We start from the raw sequence: 20,679 nt of genomic DNA on the forward strand, positions 1-20,679 counted from the left end.
GCAGAGGAAAAGGGGCCGTCTTATCTTGTTTGCATGTGCCTGTATCCCAATAAAGTTTTCTCTCTGCTTCCCTGTGCCATGTCAGTTTCTGCTTCCAGATAATACCTGGGGTCCAGTCTGCACCTAAGGAAAAGCTGAGCACCCTCTCCATGCCACACTCAATCTTAAGACAAGTGAGGCTCTACTTTCTTCTCTCTCTGGCTTCCAATAACATTGACTGCTACTTGTCCTATGCCTTTCATTAAACCCAGTAGGGAAAATCACGTTCTAGTCTTCTTTTGAAGAAACCTCCAATTTATACAAGGTAATATAAGCACGTGTCACAACCCACTTGACCTCCCATGGAAAGAGGAAAGGCAAGGAAGGGATCTATTTCTTATTTTCCATAAAACTCTTCTTTCCCAAGCCACTCTTTTCATCTTCTTGTACATACCTTGGAGCAGTAATTCTGAGTTCAGTATTCTCCCCCAAAAGCTTTCCCCTTATGTAGCTATGAATGCTTTCAAAATCTGCATCTTTATTCTTACTGATGGAAGGGATGTCCCCAAGGCAAAAAAGCCAGGATAGGTCCTTTGGTGCTTCAAGATATTTCTTCATGCATATATCTCGTTTATATCAGCACAGTTAGATATAGACAAATGGATCATTTAGATTTGACATTGTCAGAAGAGAAGCACTACAAAACATCTTTTGCTTCCCTGAAGTATCTATGGCAAAGAGTAGGGAGAAATTATACATAGCATTGACCTTTTTCCAGGCTAGTGTGTACCGAAGACCAAGTGAGAAAAGTGCTGGTTATAGTTTGTATTTTTCAAAATTATATGTGGTGTCTATATAAATCAAGTAATAAAAGTAAAACAGTGCAACACAATGGTAGGCAAAATTGCTATGTACATGTGACTTTGTATTGCATCCATTAGTGTCATCTTATTTCTTTTGGGGGGGCTGCTCCCATGATCATTGCCTTTCAGAATCACAGATATTAATCTCTGTTGGTTGTATCAACATTTGCAAATATGTGTTTCATAGAAGTCCCACAGTAGATGAATGCATACTATCTGCAGAAGGAGGCTCCTAGGTCAAGTGAGTTTGGGACATGTTGGATTGTACAAAGTTAAGCAGATTTATTACAGGAATTCTCAACAGCTTTACTAATGTATGTTGTGACCATCACACAAGGCTGGTATTTGTTTCTTAGGGCTACCACAACAAAGTGCCAACAGTTGGTTGGCTTAAAGTAACAGAAATATATAATCTCACAGGTCTGGAGGCCAGAAGTCTGAAATCAGGGTGTCGTCAGGGCCATCCTCTCTGGCTGCTCAGCGGAAGAATCCTTTCTTGCTTTTTCCAGCTTCTGGTGTTTGTGTGCTATGCGTGATGTTCCTTGGCTTGTGGATGCATCGTCACTCCAGTCACATGCCATCTTCTCATGCGTCTTCACATCATCTCACTTGTCCATACCTGTCTCTGAGTCCAAACTTCCCCTCTTCACAGTGACATAATGGATGTCACTAGATTACGGCCCACTCTAATTCTTCATTTTAACTTGATTGCCTTTACAAAGAAACTATTTCCAAATAAAGTCACATTCTAAGTTATGGGGGGTTAAGACTTCCACTCATCTTTTTGGAAGGGACACAATTGCCATATAATATTAAGTTCACCCGATTAATTCCCTCACTTCAGAGAGCAGGTCGCTGTCATCATCATCATAGTAGTATTTCCAGGAATTCACTTTGGACAAGGCTAGAGCATGTAAGCAGCATTTTAGAAATTCAGACGTGGGTATACTTGGGTTTTTTCCCCTCCCTATGCAAAAGTTGGTTTTGGTTTTGCTCAGTGTCATCCCATAGAAAAATTATTACCCTGGAAAACTCTTCTTTTTGGTTATAAAGAATGTATTCAAGTGAATATGGTTCATCCCAGATCATTAAGATATTGTGGAGAAATCCTCGAAATAGAGCCGATTGTTACTTTTGCCATTGTTTTGTCATTGATTGGTTATTTTCTACATGAGTAAGGTCCTGCTAACAATGGCCTTAATCACTGATGGACATCAAGAGTTTCAGACTTGCCTGATTGAGAAAGCTAATTTAGAGGAATAAAAAGTAATTATAAAAAGAAAAGAGCAGGCTACGTTAATTAGAATTAATCCACACCTCTACCACAGTACTTTCCTTTTGTTTTTATTTTGGCATATATTTTATTATACCTGAGACAGTAGATTGTATCATTTTTTATATCAGTTTTTCACTTCCTCTCCCTATATAAAGGTCATACATTCTGACTCCTATTGTAGCCTTCTACATGTGGTGTACTGCCCTTCTTGACTTTGGGCTTGGTCACAGGACTTTCTTTGGCCAATGGAACCTTAGTGGACATGAAATATGCAAAGGCTTAAATTCGGTTGCAGATCTGGGCATACTGTCATGCATTACTGTTATCTTCTGTTTTGAGAGTGTGCTTTGGGAAGCTGCAAGTGTAAGAAGGCTGAGAGACATGAAATAGACACTGGCATTGTCTACTGGCAGCCTGGAGCCAATCTCAGCACAATCCAGTCTAACTCAGCCCAACTTTAGCCTTTTTATCTGTGCCTGAACAATGAAGATCTGCTTATAAATCTGTGCTACTGAGATTTTTGTTGTCTGGTAACACATTAATTTACAAAACATTACTTTATATAGTTTATGTTTGTCTCCTTTACTACATTGTATGCTTCTAAAAGTAACCATACGTTGTACAGCTTTACGTTTCTTGTTTAGTTCTTACATATCATAGGTCCTCAAATTGTTTGATGGGTCAGGAATGAATGAATGACACTCAAGGATGTCTGAGTTGAATACAGGAAGCATGTTTACCATGGCAACCCAGATAATACTTCAGAAACAATACTTACTAGCATATTGCTTTGGTTCCGAGAAAAGTTATGCATGTTTTTAGGCTAAAAGAAGAAATGTATGCTGATCCTAGGCCACTCATAAGCAGAGCCACTGGGTCCCGAGGAAAGGCAAACCCTTCAGTCTGACTCTGAATAAACCAAAACCAGATGGCAAAGTCTGAGGTTCCATTTCTTGTTGTTGTTCTAGATGGCGATCTCTTGCATCAATAGCAAATTGGACCTATCCTTTGTGTCCACTTCCAACTGCAATTGCAGGAACTTCCTATAACTGAGTTGCTTCTTGGTTACAACGTTCACTTTTACTCTTCATGATGAATAAGCAACAATTTGTTTTCCACAATTGCTATTATGTATTGTGAATCCTTTATAAATAACCATAACACCATAGATTAATATTTTTTACAGTCCGTATAGGCTATCTTAAATATTACTGAAAGACCTGGAGATCCTGGAAATTTTAAGAATTCAAACTTTGAAATGTCTACTAAGTATGCACTTTTCTGTGGCAGTGTCATCTGATGTCAGAGCACATTTTCCTCTGTGTGTGTGTGTGTGTGTGTGTGTGTGTGCGTGCTCACGTGTGCATGTGAACTTGGGTTCATGTAACTTTCCGCATACCATGTGGGATTCGGAGTCGATATGAAAACAGCTGACAGAAGTAGATAAAGATGATTATCGCAAAGGATTTAATCAATAACCAGTTTTATCTCAGCAGCACACATTATCTTTCATCTTTAAAAATTATTTGCATAAATGTCTCTTCTTAGCTAGTTTCAGATTAAATAAAACCAGGCTATCCAAAGAGGCAGGGAAACACAAGAAGAGAAGTAGCAATTTTGAATGTCACAAAAATGCTGTGGTAAAGACTAAGTGGTGTAACTTTATTTAATGATAGAATACTGCAAGATCACCACAAACCACATTAATGTAATTACATCAGTTCTGCACACATATGTATCTTTTAGGAAATAAAGTCCAAACTGAATTCAAGCATATTACTGGCAAAATAATAAAATCATGTTTCTGATGAATATGCTATATAATTTAATAAAATGTCTTAATAAAAGATTGAATAATCTTTTATCAAATAATTGTCATGACAGATTCAATCTGTATATATTAGTGACTTCAACCATGTATTAGGAAGTTCATGCTTTTGTTTATTTTATTTAGTTTTTTATAAAACTAATACCCCAGTACATTTATTCATGTCTCAGGTTCTTTAAAAATTTTTTCTTATATTCTGCATAGAAGTTTTCAATGTATTCATTTTTATTTTTATTACTTTTATTATACTTGAAGTTCTGGGATACATGTGCAGAATGTGCAGGTTTGTTACATACGTATACATGTGCCATGGTGGTTTGCTGCACCCATCAACCTGTCATCTACATTAGCTATTTCTCCTAATGCTATCCCTCCCCTAGGCCCCCACCCCCCGACGGGCCACGTGAGATATTCCCGTCCCTATGTCCATATGTTCTTATTGTTCAACTCCCACTTATGAGTGAGAACATGCAGTGTTTGGTTTTCTGTTCCTGTATTAGTTTGCTGAGAATGATGGTTTCCAGATTCATCCATGTCCCCGCAAAGGATATGAGCTCATTATTTTTAATGGCTGCATAGTATTCCATGGTGTATATGTGCCACATTTTCTTTAACCAGTCTATCATTGATGGGTATTTGGGTTGGTTTCAAGTCTTTGCTATTATGAGCAGTGCTGCAATAAACGTATGTGTGCATGTGTCTTTATAGAAGAATGATTTATAATCCTTTGACTATATAGCCAGTAATGAGATTGCTGGGTCAAATGGTATTTCTGGTTTTAGATCCTTGAGGAATCGCCATACTGTCTTCCACAATGTTTGAACTAATTTACACTGCCACCGACAGTGTAAAAGTTTTCCTATTTCTCCACATCCTCTCCAGCATCTGTTGTTTCCTGACTTTTTAATGATTGCCAATCTAACTGGTGTGAGATGGTATCTCACGGTGGTTTTGATTTGCATTTCTCTAATGACCAGTGATGATGAGCCTTTTTTCATATGTTTGCTGGCCACATAAATGTCTTCTTTGGAAAAGTGTCTGTTAATATCTTTTGCCCACTTTTGAATGGGATTTTTTTTTCTTGTAAATCTGTTTAAGTTCTTCATAGATTCTTGATATTAGCCCTTTGTCAGGTGGATAGATTGCAAAAAATTTCTCCCATTATATAGGTTGCCTATTCACTCTAATGATAGATTTTGTTTATTTTAAAAGGTGTTATGCTTGAAGAGTCTGGAAGAGTGACTGAGAGTCAGTGAAATGACAGCTTTAAAAGTCAATGCTACTTTTAAAGACTTTAGTTATCTAAAATCCTTTCCCTACACTTTTAAGTAAAACAAGCGGATATATTGACTAGTAAATCAGTATTGACTCCAAGGCCTCGGGGAGAGGGTCCAAGTTGACGGACGAGATATCTTAGTCTTTACTATGAGGTTTTATAGCCTACTGGTGATTGTTAGAGAGAGCATCATAAACTGAAATTATCATAAGTAAAACTGAAATTATCATAAGTATGGGAGAAGCCTATTGACGAGAACATGAGAGAATTGGGGGATATACCCATGAAATTGTGCCAGTCTGTGTGTGTGTACAGTTGTCTCTGGGTATACACACTAGATTATTGAGCTAGCAAGAGTAGAGTCTGAAATCTTGATATTCTCTCAATGCTTATTCCTTTTATTATTCTCCTAAAGTGTTAATGCCAGTTTCAAAAAGTTCTAGCCAGCTCTGAATGGACCAAGAAGAACAGGAAAAAGCTATTATCACCAAAGTTTACGGAGGTTCTTTAAAGAGAGGGGACGCAGACTTCATGAACCCTGACCAGTGGCTGTATTCATGGCCTTGGCAGTAAAATAAGGAACTTCCTCAAAGGCTAAGGAGATTCCCAGGGAATGGAAATTCTCCCATTTTAGCATTAAAATTTTTCTTTTAATGATAAACATTGAAGAGTCTTAGTGAGAACACGTCTGTCACCCAGCATGTGTGCTAAAGTTGCCAATTTCCTTACAGGATATCATGTATCTTTGTGGGCCATTTAAATAAACCCAATATTACCCTTCCTAGCTAAATAATTACTCATAGATTTGTTAACTATATTTTTAAATCACATTTATCCTTTTGTTTGGAGTTAGGATTATTAAACAAAATTAATCTAAGAAAAGCATAGCATTGGTGATATAGTTTCAGGTCTGCTGTAAAGTATATACAGGAATTATTTTTTCTCTTCTTTATTTTGATGTTTGTGTGTTTTAAGGAAACCTTCTGCTTTTTATGTAGCTTTGGCATTTTATTCTGTGTCTGTCCTATTCTAAAAAAAAAAAACTATGTTAAAAACTTTATGTTCTAGACAAACTACTTTGACATTATTATCAAAGTAGAAATAAAATTATGATAAACCAAAGAAGTACATTATACTTTTGGATAGAAACCATATATAATTCCAGATCTTCAAAGTAAAAATCACACAGTCCACACTACCAAGAGAGACGTAGTATTTCTATTCATAAGCTTAATTTATTCACTTTTTCATATTTTCTTTATGTAGCACTTGACAGATTTTTATCAGTAAGAAGTTTTTCCTTTTCTTAAACTGTGAATGAAGAGCATACATTTTAAATAGCATGATTATGGACCCTCTGTGCTAAGCACTGCTCTCAGAAAAGGAATCAGAGATGGAAATTTGAGAGACTGTGGGAGAGGAACTGGAATATAAACCTTAAGCTAGATAAACAGCTACAGAAAGGCTTTTGTGACTTTCTAAAAATTCACATGGAAGCAATGTTTGGTACTTACATATGCTCATGATTCATTAGCAGAAAAGTTTTTCATTTTAGCAACATATTAAAAATCGTACTACAATAGGCTAGGAGCTATCAATGGCTGTTGACAGTATTGTTAGTAATGATGAGATTATAATCACAAGCTATCATTTGTTCTTTTACCTAGGCTGTCTCGTTTACGAGCCACAGACAACTCCAGAATTTCTTTCCTTTTTCTTTTTTTGAGACATGGTCTCACACTGACACAGAGGCTGGACTCTAGTGGCCCAGTCTTGGCTTACAGCAACCTCTGCCTCCCAGGCTCAAGCGATCCTCCCACCTCGGCTCTGGAGTAGCTAGAAAGACAGACACATGTAGTTCCACTAATTTTTGTATTTTTTGTAGAGATAGGGTTTTACCATGTTGCCCAAGCTGGTCTTGAATTGAGCTCAAGCAGTCTGCTTGCCACTGCCTCCCAAAGTGCTGGGATTACAGGTGTGAGCCACCGCACCAGGCCCAGAATTTCTTCTTAAAAAATAGTGTCGTTTCCTCAACATCCTTCAACTTTTCAAAACATTGACCATCAAAACTTAGCAACAGTGAAAAGTTTATATTTTTACACTATCTGATCATCTGGTGGTGGTGATAATATTTTTTAAAATGAGCTCACAATCAATGAATGCTTACAGCCTGAATAATATTACTTCAATTATGTTATTCACAGTTGCTAATCAAGAACATGCAGCATAAATTGTTACAAGACATTAGAAATGCACGTTAAACTAGAGAACAATGTAGTAAGCAAACATCATTAGAAATAAAAAACTCAGTTTTGTGAAACCCTGAGATTTTCTTCGCTGTACTTTTCTCTTTGTAGTATTAGCCAAATGCCCTAAAAGCTACTGATTACCTGAGAAGCCGAATCTATTAATGTAGACTCTAAATCTTTAACAACTCTCAAAGAAACTGGAGTGGTGCCAGGCATTCAAAAGCCTTCTGTATAATGAGTTAACCTATTAGTTATTTATTTGGATAAAAGGCAACGTCACAGACAAGAAGCCAGGAGACCTGGGTTGTACCTTAGCATTTTCTCCAGTTGCTGCACCGTCGTGGGAAAGTTCCTTAATAACTTGAACTGTTCAGTTTATTATATGTATTTCTGCGACAGGGTCTTGCTCTGTTGTCCAGGCTAGAGTGCAGTGGCATGATTTTGACTCACTGCAACCTCTACCTCCTGGGTTCAAGCAATTCTCATGCTTCAGCTTCCTGAGAAGATGGGACTACAGGTGTGGACCACCACACCCAGCTAATTTTTGTATTTTTAGTAGAGATGAGGTTTTACCATGTTGCCCAGGTTGGTCTCGAACTACTGGCCTCAAGTGACGGGCCCCCCTTAGCCTCCCAAAGTGCAGGGATTACTGGTGTACACCACTGTACTCCACCGCTTTGATTGGTTGGTCTGAAACATTTCTGAGATCCTTTCCCGTTTCAAAGTGCTACAACTACAAGGCTATTCTGAAGAGATGGAAGGCGATCTCACACCTACCATTCTGTTCCCGCTGCACTCCTGCCGCCAGAAGGTCGGGCTCCCCAAGGCTGATGTCGTTGAGCCTGGTCCCCAGACACTCCATGCACAGGTGCTTGCACCACTCCTCAGCCTCCAGCTCTGAAAGTAACCACAACATCACTAGTCAAGTAATGCTGCCTAGGAATGATGAAAGAATATTCCCTGAATCGTTTTTCCAGGTAATTGGCAAGAGTTTAAGAACCCACTTTTTAAAAAACCACAAAAAACTATATTTAGGAAGTGAAAAAAAAGTCCCAGCAATTATTTCCCACTACTTGAGATTATATTTTTAAGTGGTTTATTTTATTTGTAGTACTTTACCTTATTTACAGTTAATAGTCTGGGAATATTTGTTTCCTATATAGCAAAGTTTAGATTGATTTTATTTGGGGAGGAAAATTATTTAAAAGAATAAATTACCAAGGTTTAGTTATCCCATTATATACATACATGTATATATATACTTCAAAATATCATGCTTTACATGATATTTAATTTTATATCAACGTAAAAATTAAATAAGTAAATATGAAATATATAAGTGAATAGTTGGAAAAAATGTCAGGTTAAACAAATGAACGTTTTTCTGAAAGTTACTTAGATTTTTATGAGTTGAAGATCTGATCCCGAAGTCATTCTAAATTGAAATGGATCATAAATCAGCTCTAGAATGTGATCATTTTCTCTGTAAACAATACAAATTAGGCTATTCTTACTTTTTGAAAAATCGGGGTAGACTCTTAATCTCTTCTCTTAGGAAAATTCTAATTACCTAAGACATTGATTGGATCACTTTTTTTTTTTTTTTAACTATGATCAACTCCAGATTTCTTTATAATCACATTTTCCCCTTGGTTAACACATTAGAATGTGTTACACTGACACAAAATACTGTCGTATCTAAAGCTTTCACAGGATTTCCTAAACGTAAATGAATTGACTTTGGTGTAAGCCCTGTGTGAGTGAGGTAGCCAAGGCTTAGGATCATACCTGTGTCTCAAATCATTGGTCAACACCAAAACAGAAGTGGAAATCAACCGAGTCTTCCAGCTATTATACCATGCAGAAATTTGAAAAAGGGTCTGAGGTTTAATATTTTAGGCCAAGCTCCAATATCACTGTACAGAAACTGGATAAGAACTTTCCATTGACATCTGCCCAGAGAAGTTTCTGACTTTTCCATGTAACATAAATCTGTACTAGAGCCGTTTAATATGGATTTTCTGTAAATCTCTTGTTGCTCTCTGTGGATGACACCTAACCCTTTGCCTTGGCATTTTAATATCCCCATAAAAAGTTATCTGTGACAGATTTTCTTGACTTCAGGGATCTGACTACCAATTCTGGGCTCTCCTCAATGGTCAACACCATCAAATTTGGGTAATGTTTTCTTTCTGAGCTTAGTCACGCTGCCTCTGCAGCAAATATAAGTTTCATTACTGAGATGGGAAGACAAATTTGTCATTTATTTTTAGTTTTTTCAAGACTGTGCATACTTTTAAAAGTAAAGAAAAAAGAATATGCAGTTCCTCATGGGATCCTATTCTAATAAAAAGAATAGTTCCAAAGTTCCCATCATAAAATGAAATAAAATTCCCATTTTATTTACAAAAATACAGTTTGCATGTATCAGGGACCATCCCCTCACGGTGTAAGTCACACCATCAAACTCTGTCAGGGATCAGGGAGATTTTCAGGTGGACCTGGCTCCCCACTTGGATGGAGTCAGAGGCCTGGGATTAGCTGCTCAGGCATTTCCTTAGGAACCCAGCAAGTAATCCTTTCCAACCACAAGGCTACCAGTATAATAAATGTACCATTTGCTGAGGCTATGGCTTACTTACACACACACACACACACACACACGCACGCACACACACATGCCCCCCAAAATCCCCAAACAAAACTTTTTTCTTCTAGGAAGCAAATGCCAGACTTCATAGAAAAATTTCATAGGAGCAACAATAGCATATATTGAAAATACTTTTATTAGATATATAAGTATTTATAAAATGTATAAAAGATTTAAAAGATTTTCTAACAATCAACCAAACTCTTACAGGTTAAACCAATTTACATGCTATGCATCAAGAAATGCTTGAAATCTCTCTCAGCGGGACACTATGACTATTGTTTTTCTTTCAAATTTTTAATGTTTTAAGTTTTTCACAGGATTCCACAATTTAAAAATAATGTAAATTTGCATACAATTAATATCTTTTCTGCATTATTCTATATAGTAGTATTTCCAGTTCTCTACACATGAAGGTGAAAATATTTAATGTGCTACTTGTGGGTAAAAATAAGAAAGTTAAATTTGCCAAAGCACCTTGGTGCCAATGTTCTCCTTAAGCAGTAAGTCAGTGCATGCCCAGATATTTAAGAAATATGATTCGCTCCTTCATTGTATTAAGTCTTTTGTCCTAGGGTTTAATGAGACAAAACAATCATACAGTAAAAGGCTTCTATGAAACTGGAGTGGATGCTTTCAAGTAGAACTAAATGCAGAATTTCTGTAAGTGCTGGAACAAAGAGGTCTCCTGTCACAGCAATGAGAGGTATTTGTGGGCTCCTACTAGCACTTAAAGATGTCTTTTGCAGCCAGTGCTGCAGCATTTTAGTAGCGTGGTAGCATATAAGAATAGAAATAGCAAGCATGATAAAAGTAGAGTACATACTGTCACACTAAAGACCGAACTGTTAACTATTTCAAAGAGACAGAGAGAGAGAAGAAAGATTCTTACAATTCAGGGCTCATTCCTTTAACAAATATTTATTGTGAACTCTCTATATATCAGGCACTGTGCTAGGAGGTTATACAAAAACACACTATTTCTGCTGTCAATAATCATAGTATCTGGTGGGACTGGCAGATGGGTTTGGTATGTGGTGATCTGGAAGGCTGTTAGCCTCACTAGGAGAGACTGAGGAACTATGACAAAGGCTCAGCAGAGTGAAACATGTAAGGGCAAGCAGGGAGAAAATGATGATGTGTGTATGTGAGTGCGTGTGCATGTATATCAGTATGTGTGAGTGTGTGTGTGTGTGTGAGTTTATACTATGTGAGTGAGTTTGTGTGCACACAGCAGTTTTGAGTGTGAGTGTGCATGTGTACCCATATGTTTGTGAGTGTATGAGTGTGTGTTGGAGGAGTCTGTGACAAGTGAGAAAGATGCCTGGGGCAGAGGGAAAGATATTTGCAGGGCAGCAAGAGTGACATCCTGTAGCAGCAGGGGATAGCTCTGAGTTCATGTAGAAAATGCGAGAAACAGTATCACTTCATTCTTTTCATGATTTTCTAGCATTTGGCTCAATTAGATAAGTCCTAAAACTTCACCTCAAAAGAATTAACCTTTGTAGTCTGTATACTTGATCTATTTTGTTGCAGATAAGCTGAATTTCTTTGATTTTAGACAAAGCTTTGGTTTTCCAAAGTTACTTTTGATAGTCACTACCTTTCAAATATTATAACCATGATTTTTTAGTTCTTCTTTCTTAGGCAAGCTCTATGTATTAATTTTTTTTTTTTTTTGAGACAGAGTTTTGCTCTGGTTGCCCAAGCTGGAGAACAATGGTGCGATCTCAGCTCACTGCAACCTCTGCCTCATGGGTTCAAGTAATTCTACTCCCTCAGCCTCCCAAGTAGCTGGGATTACAGGCACACACCACCGTGCCTGGCTAATTTTTTGTATTTTTAGTAGGAATGGGTTTTCACCATGTTAGCCAGGCTGGTCTCAAACTCTTGACCTTAGGTGATACATCCACCTTGGCCTACCAAAGTGCTGGGATTACAGGTGTGAACGACTGCACCTGGCCTGAGGTCTTTTAATCTTTTATTGAGTGTTAATTTTTTTTCTAATTAGTGTTTTTCTCTGAATTATCTTTCACTTTTCATTTTTATATTTTTTTTACAGAACTGAGAATCAATATGAATGCAACACATAGGTCTAGTGGGTTGGGCAGGTGGGTTCAGAACCCACTGCCTCAGCCACAGCCTCCTGAGTAGCTGGAATTACAGGTGTGCCACTCACCTGCATTTCACCACTGCATTTTAAAATGTTTATTTTCCCACAGACTCAATGCCTTTTGTCATTTGCTTTATCTTTCAAACTTTTTAGTCTACAGATTATATGTAAATAACTTTCTTTATGGGAGTATAAAGACATTAAAGTGTACTATGAAGTTTTCTATTTTTCTCTTCATGAAGTGTTTTTTCATTAAAATGCCTTTTTCAGGTAGCCTGCAGCTATGTTCAAATTTTTAACTGAGTAAATAACTTTTTCTCTGGACTAGAAACACAAATAACGTTTTCATTATGTAGGCGATTAGTTAAATGAAGAAATTTGGTAATTTCCAAAAGGAAAATTGAAAGGCATTTGGGAATAATAAGACAAATGGAGACTAGAGATTAAAGTAAATGATGAATTATGTGATAATTGGTTTTACTGATTGGAGGGCAAATGATGAGAGTACGAAACAAATTTAGTCAAAGATGGAGGCTCCTCCCAGTGTTTCAGTGTCTTTCCATTTCTCCTTCACAGAATTCTGGGGAAAGCATGGTGTCTTACAATGCAGTGACACGGGACTGACGCAGTGCTATTTTTAATTCTGATTCACAGGGATAAGAAAAGAGGTCTTTACATAGAAGGCCTTTGATAAACGCCTATTGACTAAATAATTAGATTCAAGCTTTATTGCTTTCACTAAATTTAGTCCTTAAGATAATGACATTAAAGTTAAATGATCCAAAATGAGTTGTATTTGAAAACAGTGAAAAAGTTTTCATCATGAATATATATATATTTTCCATATATATATATGGAAAAAAATATATGGAAAATATGCTATCAGCCAGAAATTACACTGCAGAATTAAAAACAGCACTGCACCAGTTTCATGTTACTTTACATACGATGCAGGTAGGACTTTTTTGTGTGAAAATAATAAATCATTGTATGTACTTCTCACTGTAGTTAGCTTTTATTAATCTTTGAAAAGCATAGATAAAATAATCTTGTCTTCAGCAGAAGCAGAAATTCTTAATTCTATCTAGTTCTTATCTTCCGTGCAGATTTGCTATGATTTGATGATAAAGGCTGTTTTCATATTTATTAATGTCTTAAATACATGCTTTACTGTAAAGTGAAGAAAAATGTTACCCTTACAGGCTATTGTTTAGAGAATATAACATTCTCCCTTACTGTCATTTAAAATTTATAAAACTATTAAATTATAAGACATTTTGATGATGCTTTCATCATTCTTGAAAACTGGCATGATGTGGCATGAGCTTCTACTTAACTGGCCTTGCTGATGTTTTATGGACTTTAGTCCCCCCACCCCCCGCCTTTTTTTTTTTAATAGTAGGAAGACAAGAAACCAGTTAAAACCTAAACACGGCCAGGCATGGTGGCTCACGCCTATAATCCCAACACTTTGGGAGGCTAAGGCAGGCAGATCATCTGAGATTGAGAGTTTGAGACCAGCCTGAGCAACATGGAGAAATCCTATCTCTACTAAAAATACAAAATTAGCCAGATGTGGTGGCACATACCTGTCATCCCAGATACTTGGGAGGCTGAGGCAGGAGAATTGCTTGAACCCAGGAGGCGGAGGTTGCATGAGCCAAGATTAAGCAATTGCACTCCAGCCTGGGCAACAAGAGCAAAACTCAGTCTAAAAAAAAAAAAAAAAAAAAAAAATCTAAACACTTGCTTCGGCAAAGATCAAAAGCACATATCTTGGGTTAGGCTACAGGAGCAAGCTGTTTCTTTGGAAGTCAGATTTGTAGAACTGACCAGTGTAGAGATGGGGGAACAATTAGTTTTCTAAGCAGGAAGTGCATTTATTTTCTTTCGGTGGAGTGCTCCTCATTTGCTCCCTTCCACAAAGTTCACTGAAACCTAATAGTCCTTAAAAATGTGGTTCAAATATGGCCTCCTTAGTTTAGCTCTTCAGACCTATGTTTAGATGTGACACCTTTCCTCTACATTTTCATAACACTGTACATAATTTTATCATAGCCCCTATGTATCAATGAGCTATTCTTCTGCCTTTCCCAGTCAACTTTAAGAAACTAGAGTGCAAGAAACGTACTTGATCTAGTCACCCTTCATCCTAGAACAACATCTGGATATGGAAACTAGTAGATAAATGTAGAACAAGTAAGTATATATAATTTGCAGTTGATTCCCAGAAATTCAAAAAAATTCTACAGCCAAATGCAAATAATTTGGTGGGTAGCATCTGGGAGGATATTTTGAGGTCTCCATTGTCTCCATTTAAGTGGAGTTTATAACTCTTACTTATGTAGATAAAATAGCTCTTTTGATTAGAAAGAGAAACAGAGCAATATATGACATGGTTCTCTATTGAACTTAGGTCATGATAAAATATCCATTCCAAAAAGGTTTTTTATTAGTGATTTTTTCTTTTAACCTTATTAGGGCTATTTATGCAACCTGAAAGTTTTGAATACACTCTTTTAATTTTATTTCTGATCAGCACTTCATTAAATGTTTATTTTCTATATAGATATGACAGTGGAATCTTAGAAAAGGTCAACTTAGAGCCAAGGAAATGAGTTACCACCTAAATTTGTCTTTTATGCAGATAATCAACTTGATTTCCTTAATAGCAGGTTGATAGATCAACTTTCTGGACTCAATATAGAAAACCTTATTCTGCTACTTATTTTAGCAGAATTGAAGGAATGAGATTAGCCTTTCAAACATGGCCAGAGAGAAAATTGCCCCTACCTATTTTCCAAAGTAACAAATGACAAATAGCAGCAATTGATGGGACAATCAAATATGCTGCTCTTTTGCCCGACAAGAATTCATTGCAAAATTATTTAATATGGAGGTGAGTAAATGACACAAGGGCTTACAACAATTCAGAGAAAATAAGAGAGAAGAGAAATCGACACCAGTAAATGATCTGAAAAGAATAGTGGTGGAGGGGGGGTGCAGGCAGAAATGGGAACTGGATTTTTTAAAAAATTACAAGTTTAAGAAAGATCCTTTGCAACAACTGGGAAGCTCACCTTGAGAATGAGTGCATTTCTGTGATGGAAAGCCAGCATCAGGGTAGAATTATTAATAGATGCCAATAGAAAATTTGATGCACAAGTTTTAGGCTTCTCAAGAATATAGTAATCAAGCAGACAACTTTTTGAGGAAGAGGTGCTATCAAGACCCTTTATCTTAGTCATGCTTTCCTAAGTCACAGAAAGCAACTCCTTTCTGTGCAACTCTCCAGAGGTGGTTGGCAGCTGAGACAGAAACAGACAGGGAGAGCTGTGTGCAGGAATATGAAAACACAGCCAACAACACAGGTATCTAAACCTGAAGTCTGAAATCATACAGAGCTCTAAAACTGTTATACATAGCCAGATTTGTTACAAAAACATTTTGAAGTTAGTCCCTAATGAACATGAAACTGAATTTGGTCAAACGACCCCAACACATTTGAAAGTGTATTTATCCCAGAGCCTCCTGAAAGGAAGGAAAATCAAGTTAATTAAGTTGATAACAATAAAGTTGAAAAAAATCAAATTGATAACAAAAGAAGAAAATCAAGCTGTTATCTTGATTTTCTTGATTTCTGTCATCTTGATAACAACTTGATTTTCTTCTGAGGAGGACCAGTGTTGGACTTCTGTCCTTCAGAACCGTAAGATAATAAATTTGTAGTGCTTTCAGCTGCTGTGTGTGGCAATTTGTCATGTTAGTAACAAAACACCAAAACAAATACAAAGGCCAAATATTTTATTCCTTGCTAATAGGAAAGCTTCCAAGCACACAATTTAATAGGATGTGATCTATAAAAACAATTAGAAATACATATAAGGAATATGGTGTGATTAAATCTGCTTGAAGCTGAAGAAATTAAATAGGTTTTCCTGATTATTAACATGGAGGGGAAAGAAAAATCTCAAGGCAGAGAATGCTGATCTGCCAAAAGAGCAGAAGGGTCAGAGGGAAGGTGCAGGAAGGGGTCTGAGGGAGAGCTGGAGCAACCACCAGAAAGATGAGATCCGCTGGTAACCTGACGGTACTGAAAATGTATGGTGCAGGTCACACGATCCATAAGGAAGATTTCAAAGGACATGTGGTATAAAGGACGGGTGTTATACAAAAGGTCAAGCCTGTGATTTAAAAAACACGTTGGGTTTAGAGGGGCGTGTCTTCCAGTTGTATAGCTTGCGTCATAGAATATGATGCAGTCATTGAAAAGGACAAAATAACGTCCTTTGTAGCAGCATGGATGCAGCTGGAGGCTAACATCCTACTAGAATTAACGCGGAAACAGAGAACCAAATACTGCATGTTCTCACTTTTAAGTGTGAGCTAAACATGAAGTACCCATGGACACTGGCAAGGGAGCAACAGATGCCAGGGCCTACTTGAGGGTGGAGGGCGGGAGGAGAGAGAGGATCAAAAAATTATCTGTCACATACTTTGCTCATCATCTGGGTGACAAAATAATCTGAAATTTATCCATGTAACAAACCTGCACATGCACTCCCCTGAACCTAAAATATAAGTTGGAAGGAAAAAAAAAAAAAAACAGGAAGGAAGAAACATCCTTTAGCAATTGGGGTGGTAGAAGGAAAAGAAGAAAAAGAAGATTTAGGATCCTCTAAGTAAAACGGTGCCACATTATCAGGGAACTGACAATCCCTATCCCTAGAGGCATGCAAGTGAAACCCGACCATACTCCCTGGGCCTTATTAAAATGACAGAAAAGAGCAGTATTAAAATAGGACGTTTTTTCATGGACAAAAGACTTTTAATTACAGACTGTTAACTACTCAGTAGTCAGATGCTGTATTTAACCTTTTTTGTTCAGATATTTAATTATATAAAGATTGGGATATAAACTTTATATATTTATCATGTATAGCATGATGCTTTGAATCACATACATTGTGGAATGATCAAATTCAGCCAAACAACAAACTAGGACTCTTACACATCATCCTGATATTATAAAAGTCAGCAAAGACAATGAAAGTCCATAGAGAACTACTGCGAAAATTCAAGATGAGAAAATTCACACAAATTCAAATAAATTAAGGAAAATCACCTCCTACCCCACCTCAATCTCCCAGAAAAACATGAAGCAGAAGAAAAGTATGAGTACACTCCAAAAATAGTTGAATGTGTTCAATCATTGAGGGTATAAAACATAAACTTGAATCAGAAATTCATAAACTAAGAATGGAAATGAACAAACTCTGTAGGAAAATGGAAAGAGTGGCATGAATCAGGAAAAGAAGTAGAAAAAGACAAAATAAACGTAGGAATGAAAAAGTACAAGGTAGGTAAGGGAGAACAGACTAAAATGAACACTTATTAAGAGGCATTGCGTAAAATATAAAAATAAAGTTGTCACTAAAAAAGAAGTAAAAAGGTCAAGGAGAAGCAGTGGAAATGGATAACAGGAAAAAGAGGAGTGGTGACTGGGATCAATATAGCAGTGGAGTGGGGAATGGTGTTGATGAGAATCATTCGCATTTAGGATATAGTCAGGAAACCCTACATGATTTGCAATCAGAGTATGAGGGAAAAAGAATTAAAGATGAATGCAAGATTCCTAGCCTGCACAACTGGAAAAATGGATTTATCATGCAGTGAGATGATGAAGCCTGGGAGAAAAGCAGACTTAGAGGAAAATAACTAGAGCTCAGTTTTAGAGAAAATTCTTATATTCTTATCAGTTATTGGAGAGGATGGATGAATAGGCAGTTTGCTATATGAGCCTGGAATTCAGGAGAGAAATTTAGATCCAACTTATAAATGTGTGAGTCAATGGCACATTGATTTCATGTGAAGTCATGGAACCAAATGAGATCACCAAGAAGCCTTCAGCAGGTAGAAAAAAAGAAGACATTTAAGGGCTAAGACCTGGTATACTCCCACAATTCGGTATTTGGGAAACAAACAGGGAAGGCAACTAAGACAACAGGCATTTAAGGAAGAAGAAATGAGAAAAAAGTGCAATATGCTGAAAGCCAAGAACAAAGTGTTTCAAGGAGGAGAGAATAGCCGACTTTTTAATGCCAGCAAAGCTCAAGTCAAATGAGGTCCAAAAATTGATTGTAGGATTTTTCCATCCTGGATAGCATCAGCTCCCTTAATAAGGAAAGTTCTGTTAACAAGTTCTTGTTACTTTTTTCTTAAGGTAGCATGAGCTCCCTTAATAAGGAAAGTTTCTGTTAGGCTTCCCTTATTGTCTTTGCAGGAAGATAAAAGACAGCTTGAATAGGTGCAAGAGAAAACTGGAGAGAAGAGAAACAGAAATTGGAGTCAGTGCAGACAGTTAAATATAGACAACTCAATCTAGAAGTTACTTTGTAATTTTTTAAGTCAAGAAGAAATACCTGGCACAATAGCTGAAGGGGGAAGTGAGATCAAGAATTTTGTTTGATGATGAGGTCTAGTAGCATAAAACGATCATCAGGATGTGTGCAGCAGTGTGAGAAGGAGTTGGAAAGACCATTATAAAGCCCAAGAGATTAGATCCTAGAGATGAAAGACCAAAGAGAAAGAGTATGTAGCTGACATGGACAGAGACGAAGGGCACGTTGAGATTAATTCTGACAGCCCTGTGCTGATGCTCTGTGGACAAGAGTGAGAGCTAAGGGGAGGTTGGGATGGGAGATCCTTCTGGGAGCACAGTGTCCCTGGTGGCTGCTAGTGACAGAGGTGAGGCTTGCAGATGGGCATACTGATTTCCCAAAAAAAAGAAGCTATTTCCTCATTGTTGCAAAGGAAAGCCTCGTTGGGTGGTCTGATGCTGAGTACACAGCCTGTGTGTGAATCCCTGTTAATGGCAGCCTGCAGGCAACTTTTGCCAAAGGTGACCCAGGGTTGTCAGTGGGCGGTTATTTCTTACTCAATCCACGTAACAAACCTTGGGGTCACTTTTGACTTCTGTCATCTAACTCATTCCATTCCTTCATCTCACATCATCCATTCCATTCAATAAACATTTTTCTCTGAGTCCCATTATGTGGAAAACACCATCAGTGGGCCAATTTAATAGCAAATAGCAAACAGTTAGTCTGAATATCTGATGTCAGTGATTAACAGAACCATTCTGCAGACTCACTGTGTGTAACTAGAAAAGAAAAGTTTTGCTGGATTAGAGATTTTGGGATTGTTTGTTATAGCAGCATGTCTAACGTTTCCTGACTAACTTTTAAAAAGGTAAGAACAGAACAGAAGACAGCTGAGAAGGGTGATGCCATCACAAAGAACTTAACACATATCTTACTGTCTTGGTGCTCAGTCAGGAAGGGAAAAGAAATGGGCATTGGATAGAGGCTGATCCATGTTATCCAGTAGTGAAATACTTGATTAAAACAGCACCCACAGTAACTTGGGGAAATGCGTTAGAAAATATCCACCCTTGGAAAAGGAGTTGGAAGACAGAATATTAGCAAATTTATCAGCACCTGTTAGTTGCCACGGGCTGTATTTGGCAGGGTATTAAGAGAAAGAATTGGTGAGTTTGCACACAGGATCAAAAGGAAATAGAGTGTATTTAAAACTTCGAGCTTTTCAAGGTTGAAAAGGCAACTGCTTCTCAACTCCAAGTCAATACCAGTAAAATAAAAATGATAAGCCTTTGAGCTACATGCTCTTTCTTAAAGCCTGTGAATGGTTGAAAGCATCTCGGAGCAAAGGTCTACCACCCAGAGGTGAAGCCCAGTGTGCTTGCTTAATAGAGAAATGGTTCAGGGAAAAGAGAGCAAAGGGGTGGTTCCCTACCAAAACCCGAGGGCATAAGGTCTGACAGAGAAACAGCAAGAGGTCTAGGATTGAAGAGAAGTATTTCTAGAAAAAAAAATCAAACAAAACTGTGGGTGTAACTACTGGCCTATGGAACCAAGTAAAATCAAAAGATCACAAAACTGCAAAGTTTTAAAGAGTTATACTGCCAAAGAAACCCAAAACTTCTCTGAATGTCAATGGCTGTTGGAGCTTATAAATCATCCTTGACATTCCAGGGCAGAAAACATCTGTGGAAGGTTCTTAGCTCCTAAAGAAGGTGTATACTCCCATGCCCGCTTCAGAGTTAAGGCAGATGACAGAAAACTCCCAGAAAATGACATCATGGGTTTCAGTTCACAGTGGACTGGTGACCCCTCCTAGAATGCAAAATTACTACCTAATCAAACAATAGACTTTATTACACATAGCAAGGAGGCTCTGAAACTGTTTATCCTATCTCATTCCACAAGTGTGCACAGGGTAATAGGTTACTAGCTCATAAAGGGTTACATCTGGATTGGCTGTAGGGACCACCTTGCATTGCCCAGAATCTTGGAGCCATGACTGGATGAGACATTGAGTTAGTGTCTTTTGGGGAGGAGTGCATGCATTTTTTTTTTTTTTTTT

At 37.4% G+C, this 20,679-nt stretch overlaps 1 protein-coding gene across 1 annotated transcript in view; it reads right to left on the reverse strand.

Annotated features, from left to right (window-relative positions):
* The window catches only part of DOK6 (docking protein 6), a 456,281-nt gene that overhangs the window by 153,581 nt on the left and 282,021 nt on the right, over positions 1–20,679 (reverse strand). The window contains exon 4 of the mRNA XM_003926000.4: positions 8,249–8,368. Coding sequence (XP_003926049.1) covers positions 8,249–8,368 — 120 coding nt within the window. The remainder of the gene's footprint in view (positions 1–8,248; positions 8,369–20,679) is intronic.

This window comes from Saimiri boliviensis, chromosome 13 (genome assembly GCF_048565385.1).
Source record: "Saimiri boliviensis isolate mSaiBol1 chromosome 13, mSaiBol1.pri, whole genome shotgun sequence".
In the NCBI taxonomy this organism is placed as follows: Eukaryota; Metazoa; Chordata; class Mammalia; order Primates; family Cebidae; genus Saimiri; species Saimiri boliviensis.